Here is a 9,809-nt window from a genome sequence, read left to right as displayed (position 1 = left end):
GGTAGATGCTCCAACATGGATGAACTTTCAAAACATTATGCTGAATGAAAGAAAACAAACAAACTCATTGCCATTGAGTTGATTCCAACTGATGGTGATCGCATGTGCTACAGAGTAGAACTGCTCCATAGCATAACTTTTATGGAGGCAGACTGCTGCACCTCTCTTCTGCAGTGTCACTGGGTGGATTTGAACTGCCAACCTGAAGGTTAGCAGGTGAATGCAAACTGTTTGCACCACCCAAGGACCTAAGCCAGTTACAAAAGATCATCTACTGTACAATTCCATTTATATGAAGTGCCTGGAACATAGGCAAATCCATAGAGACAGAAAACAGATTACTAGTTGTCTAGAACTGGGGTTTTCTTTTTGGGGTGATAAAAATGTTCTCAAATAGGTAGTGCTAGCTGCATAATTCTGTGACTTTACTAAAAACCACTGAGTTGTACACTTTAAAAGGGTACATTTTATGGTATATGAATTATATCTCAATATTTTTTTTTTTTTTTAAAGTGGCAGACCTCAAACCTAAGTCAGACTTCAAAGTCCATATTGGTAGTTTCTAAGGTGCCATGCCTGGCATGTAGTAAGGGCAATAAAGATGCATACAGAGGAGGCCCAATTTTATGCTAGTTCTCTTAGCTTGGAGACACACACAAAAAACCAGACTCACTGCCATTGAGTTGGATTCGACTCACAGCGACCCCTCTTTGGGTTTCTGAGGCGGTATCACTATGGAAGTAGATTGCCTCATCTTTCTTCTGAGGAGTGGCTGGTGGGTTTGAACCACCAGCCTTCTGGTTAGCAGTCAAATGCCTTAGGCACTAAGCCTCCAGAGCTTCTAGCTCAGGCACACACACGGAAAAAAAATGTTGCTTAATGCTGCTTCTTAACCAGAAACCTTCATTCCTAGCCTTTCTCTGGAAGGGAAGTGGAGTAGAAGCAGCACCAGCAGGAGTCACTGTTTGTGGCCAAGGGGAGGTACCAGGTGGGGGAGGAAGGAAGGATGCAGAGGGAATTCGACCTGGCAGGCAGGCAGGATGTTGGATGGATCTGATACCCTGGCTAAGGCCTCTGTTGCCCAACTGCTTCTCTTCCTTTCTCCCTAGGCCCTGCCACATGGCTGTCTGTGGGCTCAGCCTAGCAGATGGAGGCCTACCAGAGAATGCAAATTTGAGATGAGGTGGAGAAAATTTGCTAAGGCTTCTACACTTTTCTCTCCTCACCACCAGTGACTGGGGAGGAAACAGGAGCCCAGCTATGAGTAGGTGGTTTCAGGCAGCTGGGTAGTGAAGTAGAGGGAGGAGAGTAATGGGCAAGTTATGATTCCTTTACTAGGCCCTCTTCAGGCACTAGCAGACTAAATAAAAGAAAAACCCAAACCCACTGCCATTGAGTCAATTCCGACTCAAAGCGACCCCCATTGGGTAGCAGACTAGAGGGTACTTTACCAGTCTGTAGACTTCATATGTAATTCACAGTGCTCACCCTGGGGACCAAGAAATGAAAGGTTTGTCAGGGGTGACATTTCAGAGCCAAGTGATCCCAACCAAAGATTCTAATCAACACTGCCCACACTCTGACTTCACTCTACACACCTGCATGCTCACACACATGCAAGTGCACATGCATGCACATATGCACACAAATGCACACAAACTCTCTCACACACTTGTGCCCACACTTCCCTCTTCCACACATTATCTACCCCACCATCAAATCAGCCTCCACTCACTTTCTGTGGCTCTACACTACAGCTTATCAATGTCCCACCCCACACAAGACTCTTCTATCCTGCCTGAGAGAGACCCCCATAAGCCACCTCCCTCACATGCCCCTCACGGTAGCCCCATCTCTCTGCCCCAGGAGCTCCGGACCAAGCTGCTCAGGGGCCCTTTCCCAGACCCTGGCCCTCACCACAGGTAGGGTCACCCCCTGGCCATCAGAAAAGGAATCCAGGGGCTGGCAGAGGGACCTGTTCCTCTTGAATGAGCTGCAGCAGCAAAGCTGGAAGGATGGGCGAGCTTTGTGAGAGGGGTGAGGGGCTCCTCTGGCAAGGCCATGGTCCCCCACATCCCTCACTTCTGTTCCTCATACCCCACAGCTCCAATGGCTTTGGGGCACCTCCACGTGTATCCGAGGCTGGAAATACTTGGGGTAGTGGAAGCAGGCAGGGTGTGGGCAGCAGGGCTCCAGGCAGGGCAAGATGCGCTGGGTGTGTTCAAAGGATTCATTCACAGTCACCAAGAGGTCCTTCTCTGGAAGAGAGCACATGGAGACTGGGACTTCAGGGGGTGGGCCCTGGGTAGCCTTTCCCCCTTCCCCTAACTGGATCCAACAAAATCTGGAGGTGTCCAGGACAGGGGCTTAGAGTCACCTGGGCACTAGTTAAAATGCTAATGACCAGGCCTCCCCCTGCTAGAGATTTTCATTCGGTAGCTCAGGGCTGGGCCCGGCATTTTAACAAAGCTGTGTGTGAACTGACAAATGTGGTCATCAGAAAACCCTATGAGATACAGAGGACTCCTCTGGACTGGACTTCTTGTTCTGCATTGCCAAGAGACACCCCAAAGTTACCTCCCACTTCAGAGAAGGAGGCACTCCCCACACCACCAGGCCTCTCCCTCCTCCCTCCCACATCTCTGCGGGAGTGTTACTCTCCTCCTGGGACAAGGTTGGAAACTTTGCATGGGAGGGATGGGGTAGGCAGTGAGATGGAGAGACTCATATTTGTGGATCTCTTAGCCCCCTCCCCATTTTTTTAGTTAGTTAAGTCCCTTCCAGTTAGAAAATGCTAAGACTTCTGTAGCATTTATTTCTTACAGTCTGGTGAGAGGAAGGGACACAGCTAGAGGGGTCTTGAGTGTTGTCAGTGCCCACCAACCCCAGGTGCTGGCCACTCTACTAGACCCCAAGAACCCCTGGGCCTGGCTGGGAGCATGGCACAGACCCTGGATAGCAGAGTGGGCAGTGCTGTGCTGGGCCACTGACCCAGGCCCAGGGCTCTTGTCAGGCCTGCGGACTCCTCCAAGGCTTCTAGTGCCTGGAGGAATATTTCCTCTAGGAAGTAGGCTGGGGAGGGTATGAGTTCATGTGGCCTGGGAGTGAGGGGATGCTGAGGAATCTCAGGCTTTGGAAGCCCTGGGCCAGCTGACTATCTTGGCATGGTTTGGAAGTAGCTCCCCCTTTCTCCCCCAGCAGGCAGAAGGGTAAAAGGCTCACTTTTCCCACTCTTCCTGAGATGTCTGGCTTCTGCATGAACTTCCAAGCAGGAGACTTGCCGTGACTGTAACAAAAGGGAGGAGCATGGAGACTCTGAGTACAAGCTGGCCCCTCATTCTTCCAGACCCAAGAGAGGTAATGAAACTTGAGAGGATAAATACAGCGATGGTCTGACTTTCGTTTGACTCCAGGGGATTCTGGAGGTGCTGACCACGTTTTCTGAAACCACCTAAGACATGCCAGCTCACTCACAGACAGAATATTTGAACATGAAGCTGTCCTGTAAAATTTAGGATACACAATCACCATTTGCTAACTCTTTGTTGTTGAGTCAGTTCTGACTCATGGTGACCTCATGAATATCAGAGTAGAACTGTGTTTCACAGGGTTTTCAATGGTTGGTTTTTTGAAAGTGAATCACCAGGTCTTTCTTCTGAGGTGCCTTTGGGTGATCATGAGCCTCCAACTTTTAAGTTAGCCTCTGAGTATGTTAAACCGTTGCACCAACCATGGACTCCCACAAAAAATAAATCCTGCTGCCATTGAGTCAATCCCAATTCATAGTGACCTATAGGACAGAGAACTGTCCCATAAGGTTTCCAAGGCTGTAAATCTTTACAGAAGCAGACTGCCTCATCTTTCTCCTTGCAGAGATGCTGGTGGGTTCAAACTGCTGAACTTTTGGTTAGCAGCCCAATGTTTTAAGCACAGAACCACCAGAATTCTTTCACCATTGGCTAACGGTCATTTTTTCAGCTGCAGGTCAGGGATTTAAACCTGAGCCACAGCAGTTTGCTCTAAAATAAAAAGAAGAAATGTTCAGCTCTGGGAACTTCTAGAAACCACTTCTAAAGAAGAAGAAGAAGTTGTTGTTGTTGTTATGTGCCATCGAGCCAGACCTGACTCATAGCGACCCCTCCTTGTGTTTCCAAGACAGTATCACTATGGAAATAGAATGCCCCATTTTTCTTCCGAGGAGTGGCTGGTGGGTTTGAACCGCCAGCCTTCTGGTTAGCAGTCAAGTGCCTTAGCCACTACACTACCAGAGCTCCCTAAAGAAGAAGAGGCAGGTCACATTCTATCAGCACAAACTTTCAAAGTCTCTGATTTTGGCAAGAAGGGTCTCCTTGGATCCTGGGGCATTGATTGCATTTAATTGAAATAGCTGTATCAGCAGATGAATTATGAAAATCTTTTAATGCTGGAAGCGTGCACGAAGAAGGATTGAGATAGTAAGGGACTGGACTAAATATGGGAGAGGGCTCCCTCTAGTAGGCACTTTCCCAAGAAAAGGAGTCATCTTTGTGGGTCAGGGGATTCTGGGCCAAGGTGATGTCTCAGCTGCCTCCTCCTCAGGGGTAAGCGCCTAGACTGCTGTCCCTAGCTCTGTCTGCAACCCATTTGGCTGACTTCAGTAAGTCTTATTCAGGAGAGGACAAAGGTTGTTGCTGGTCCCAATGTCCTCTCCCATGGTTCTGTTTCCCTTAAGAACGGCAGTCAGATATATCCTCTGGAGCTATAAGAACCCAAAAGGACAGTTACCACCAGAACGCCATTGGTGATGAGGGTCTCAGGTGTAGAGGGCCTGAAAAACAAAATTAGAGCTGCTGGTCAGTGATACATCATTCTTGACTGATTCTCATAAAGGTAACAAAGAGTATGGAGAGGGTCAATAGTGCAATGGCAGTGTCTATACTTTCTTCCTCTTCATGAAAAGCATCACAGACTTACAGATTTGTGGGTTGTCCAGGAGAAACCTGGCATGTATTTTAAATAGACTATCTAGAAAAAAGGAGCTCTGGTGGTATAGTGGTTAAGGCATTTTTGCTGCTAACAAAAAACTCAGTGGTTTAAACCCTCCAGCCACTCCACAGAAGAAAGATGAGGCAGTGTGCTTCTGTAAAGTTTTACAGCTTGGCAACCCAATGGAGGTTGTTATGAGTTAGAATCAACTTGATGGCAGTGAATTTGTTTTTTTGGTTTGGTCCAGAAATAAATAGATTTATTTCTAATAAAGGATTAGATAATTCTCTTTTCCTTCCTTTCTCCTTTTCTTTCCTTCTTTTCTTCCTTAGGGCAACTGCCAACAAGCAGTAAATTGAATTGAAAAATAATGAATGACCATGGGGTGCCATAAACTTATTTTTCCTGGAAAGTTTCTCCCTCTCTCTCTTTCTATTTCTCTCAGATAACTTTTTTTTAAAATTATTTTTAAATTTTTATGTCTAACCAGGTACAACTGCATGGAGTTTTAAGGCCAAATACCAAACCAAACTCACTGCCTTAAGTCATTTCCAACTCATAACAACCCCTCCTTGGGTTTCTGAGGTGGTATCACTATGGAAATAGATTGCTCAATCTTCCTTCTTCCTTCTGAGAAGTGGCTGGTGGGTTTGAACCACCAGTCTTCTGGTTAACAGTCAAATGCCTTAGGCTTTATGCCACCAGAGCACCCTTAAGGCTAAATAGGTTGCAAGAAATGACTGGAGCCCACTAATTACAGTAGACTGCAACAGTTCTGTTAATAAAAACGACCCAGTCTGCCCTTTAATTTATGCATTTTACGAACAGTTCTGACCCGGCCAGAGAGGCAGAGCGCGGCCTGGCAGCCTGGTGAGTGTTGGAGGTAATTGTCCTTGTGTTATAAAGCCAAGAAAACAGTCTCCAAGGTTACAATTAGCCTCAAGAAGGTCATAGCCTTCCTCACCAAAATCAAGCCCAAGGTGGTGACTACATCCCCAGATTAGTTTCCAGTTTGACACATTTCATTTTGCAAGCCACTTTCTAATTCAGCCAAGGAATTTTGTTTCCTGAAAGTCTTGTCAAACCAAGAAATGGAGGAGTGATCCCCAGATTTTAGGAGAAAGGGCTTCACTGTAAAACAAATAACCAAAAACCAAGCCCACTGCCATTGTATCAATTCCAACTCATAGTGACCCTATAGGACAAAGTAGAACTGCCTCATAGGGTTTCCACGGCTCTAAATCTTTACAGAAACAGATTGCCCCATATTTCTCCCACAAAACGGCTGATGGGTTTGAATCACCAACCTTTTGGTTAGCAGCTTAATGCTTTAACCACTATCCTCCTTTGAAACAAATAAAAATTAATCTTAATTTGTCAATCAGCTGTTAATGGGAAATGAGGCACAAATAGTTTCAAGAGCCTCTTGGCACAGGATTCTTCCAGTGGGATTTGACAGCCCTCTTGTTCTATCTTGTGCCTCTCAATTTCCCTACCCCCTGGCCAGTCAGAGTGCAGGGGACACAGTCCTGCCAGGGTTAAGAAGGAAGAGAAGCTGGTGGCTCAATCACAAGGCACGCTGCCCCCTCCCCAGGGCAGGGCTGTCCCCTTCCTTCCCATCTTCCTTCCTTCTTTCTTTATATTCTTCTCCTTCCCATTCTCCAGTTCCCAGGATGGCCATACCTCCAAGACCCTAGTTTTAAATGATGACCTTGGCTTGGTCCAGAAGCTGCTACAGAGGGAGACAGCCTCTGCTTAAAGGTTTTGGGCTGTTTTTATCTAACAGTCTGGGCCAGGATGGAGGTCCCTTGGTCCTGATCTTTCTCAGCTTGGCCTCAACAAGGTCTCCATCACCATGGTGGCAGGAATTCTTCCCGTCACCTCAGGAGTGCAGGGGAACTGAGACAGGCTAATTAGCCTGAAAAGTCGTCCTCATCCTGGCTGTACATCTTTTAAAGCAATATTGATGTCATGATTAGGGGTATGGCTCAAGAACCTATGGTATTTAGAAGCTCCCAAGTGATTCTGATGTAGACTGAGGAGTCCAGGGTTAGTGCCAGGAGAGAGAGTGGAAGAGGGAGGACAGCAAAATAGTAGACCCAGCTTGGAAATGTCTGTTCCAGAAGCTACCTGTGGGTCATGGCCCAGGCAGAGCCCTGGACTAGGGTCTACTCACCTCTCCTCCAGCAGAAACTCCACCTCCAGCTCCTCCAGGCCCTGGCAAGGGGAGGAAGAAAAGGCAACTCTGAGCTGTGTCTGTACGTCTCTGAAGACCAGCACCCCTGGCACCCCAGGAAATTCTGTGGACCTGCCCCTGCCCTTCCTACATGGTCACTCTGCTGTCCTCGAGTAGGGGCAGCAGCTCCAGGCTGTTGCTGCTTCCTCTGCTTCTCTCTGTCCCCAAGGCTTTGCCTCCAGCAACATCATCAACAACCCAGTGAGGATCAGGGTGTACTGCTGAGTCCCAGCCCCAGCATGCAACTCCCTTTGCCTCATGACATTTTCTTTTCATCTTCCACCCCCAGCTTCTACTCCTCTCTCCAACCTTCCCAAGGACTTCATGTCTGGGACAAGAGAGAGATGAGGCATTGCCTCCAGAAAGCTCAACTCTGAGGGGCAGGCCCCTTCGCTTCCCTAATAATAACTCTTGCCTTGTAACTTCAGGCAAGTCAGAACCTCACTGGACCTTGATTTCCCCACTACAATATAAGCCACACGAGGGCAGGAATATTTGAGCTCTGGTAGCATAGTGGCTAAAGCACTTGACTGCTAACCAGAAGGCTGGTGGTTCAAACCCACAAGCCACTCCTCGGAAGGAATGTTGGGCAATCCTACTTCCATAGTGATAACTGCCTCAGAAACCCAAGGAGGGGTCGCTATGAGTCGCGGCCGACTCGACAGCACACAACAACAACAACAACAAGGGTATCTCTAGTGCCTAAACAGTACCTGGCCCGTGTTGTTGTTGTTGTTGTTGTTGTTGTTATGTGCCATTAAGTTGGATCCAACTCATAGCAACTCCTCCTTGGGTTTCCTAGGCAGTATCACTACAGAAGTAGATTGCCCAACCTTCCTTCCGAGGAGTGACTGGTGGGCTTGAACCATCAGCCTTCTGGTTAGCGGTCAAGTGCCTTAGGCACTACACTATGAGAGTGCCCTAGTAACAAAAACAATTGCTGACAAGTTGAGTCTACTCTGACCCCTGTGTGTCAGAGTAGAACTGTGCTCTATAAAGTTTCCGATGGCTGGTTTTTCAGAAGTAGATTTCCAGGCCTTTCTTCTGAGGGGCTCTGGTTGGATTCAAACCACCAACTTTTACACCACCCAAGGACTCTGGCTCATAGTAGCCACACAAATATTTGTTGCACAAATCATCTATAACTAGATAACATTCTAATCTTTTCCATCTCTGACTTCTCTGATTTACAGATTTGCCCTCCCTTTACCCTCATCATCCTCTGTTCCCTGGGGCCACCCCAATAGCAGGACTAAGGGGTAAAAACGGGACAATCGAACCAACATGTATTACATCTCTGCTTTGTATTATGAATGGTGCTAAGCACCTTAATTATGTTTTCCTTTTTAAGCCTGACAACCACTCTGTGTGGTAGGTAGTATTATTATACCCATTCTACAGATGAGGAAACAAAAACTCAGAGAAGTTAAGTAATTTTACAAGGTCATATAGATAATAAGCAATAGTGTTGGGATTTGAACCAGCAACACTATCTTTTCCCGACTTGGCTGTGCACATAGAGAGGAGCTTGTCAAATGGTAATGGAGTTGTTTCTTGGGGACTGCTGAGAGCCTGAGCACCTGCACTCACCTCTGGGTTGAGTGGAAACTTCACATGGGTTTTGTTCCGGAAGCAGAGCTTGGTGAGGTCATAGAGAACTGTCAAGAGATGGTCATCTGGTGTCACTGTGTCTTCATCGCAGACACTCAGCTCTAAAATGTTCTAGCAGGATGTGAGAGTGCAAGTCTGGTTACCATGGTTGCAATGGCCCATTTCCAGGACAAGAACCCTGACCTCAGCCCAGTGAGGAGGTGGGATGGAGGTTTGGAAGACTAGGACAGAGGCCCCTGTTCAGGTGTGAGAGACAATTATTGAGAAATGAATTAGGGGAGGAAAATGTCTGTTCCCTCCTTTGCAACTGTTTGAAACCTACCTGTCCTTCTGCTCTGACTCTCCTATTAGACAATGTTTTCCTTTTAGAAGCTTGGCAGGGGCCTGTGAAGTGTGGAAGGATTTCACTTCATTTTCAAAGGAAGAATGAAAAGGGCAGGACAGGCAAGGTTCCTGCTAAGATAGAGGAAGTATCCATTATGGGGGCTCTGGAAAACCCAGATCAGGGAAAGTAAAAGCTTAATACTCCAGGGCAGTGGTATGGCAGAGAGTAGAATGATTCTGATACTGGTAGGGTTTGGTGTAAAATGTTTGAACTCTATTCTAAAAGCAGAATGTCAAGAGTTTATGAGGTCAATGATCTCAGGTGATATGGACTAGCTTTTAAGGCCTCTTGTTCCAAGGATCCTGGGATATGTGAGTTGGGACTAGGTTTGCCCCTTAGGTCCCTACTGTTGTTGTTGTTGTTATGTGCCGTCAAGTCGGACCCAACTCATAGCGACCCCTCTTTGGGTTTCAGAGGCAGTATCACTATGGAAGTAGATTGCCCCATCTTCCTTCCGAGGAGTGGCTGGTGGGTTTCATCTGCCAGCCTTCTGGTTAGCAGTCAAATGCCTTAGGCATTATGCCACCAGAGCACCCTTAAGGCTAAATAGGTTGCAAGAAATGACTGGAGCCCACTAATTACAGTAGACTGCAACAGTTCTGTTAATAAAAA

General features: G+C 47.1%; 1 protein-coding gene across 1 annotated transcript in view; it reads right to left on the bottom strand.

Annotated features, from left to right (window-relative positions):
- Positions 1-9,809, bottom strand: part of PLA2G4E (phospholipase A2 group IVE) — a 45,540-nt gene that overhangs the window by 20,896 nt on the left and 14,835 nt on the right. Inside the window, exons 4-10 of the mRNA XM_042783685.1 lie at positions 8,792-8,923; positions 7,142-7,182; positions 4,765-4,807; positions 3,223-3,286; positions 2,098-2,258; positions 1,918-2,007; positions 1,452-1,489 (exon numbers count right to left, since the gene is read on the bottom strand). Coding sequence (XP_042639619.1) covers positions 1,452-1,489; positions 1,918-2,007; positions 2,098-2,258; positions 3,223-3,286; positions 4,765-4,807; positions 7,142-7,182; positions 8,792-8,923 — 569 coding nt within the window. The remainder of the gene's footprint in view (positions 1-1,451; positions 1,490-1,917; positions 2,008-2,097; positions 2,259-3,222; positions 3,287-4,764; positions 4,808-7,141; positions 7,183-8,791; positions 8,924-9,809) is intronic.

This window comes from Orycteropus afer, unplaced genomic scaffold (assembly GCF_000298275.1).
Source record: "Orycteropus afer afer isolate SDZICR_OR568_19922 unplaced genomic scaffold, OryAfe1.0 scaffold00026, whole genome shotgun sequence".
In the NCBI taxonomy this organism is placed as follows: Eukaryota; Metazoa; Chordata; class Mammalia; order Tubulidentata; family Orycteropodidae; genus Orycteropus; species Orycteropus afer.
The sequence above is the reverse complement of the archived record's forward strand: the minus strand, read 5'-3'. Positions and strand labels throughout refer to the sequence as shown.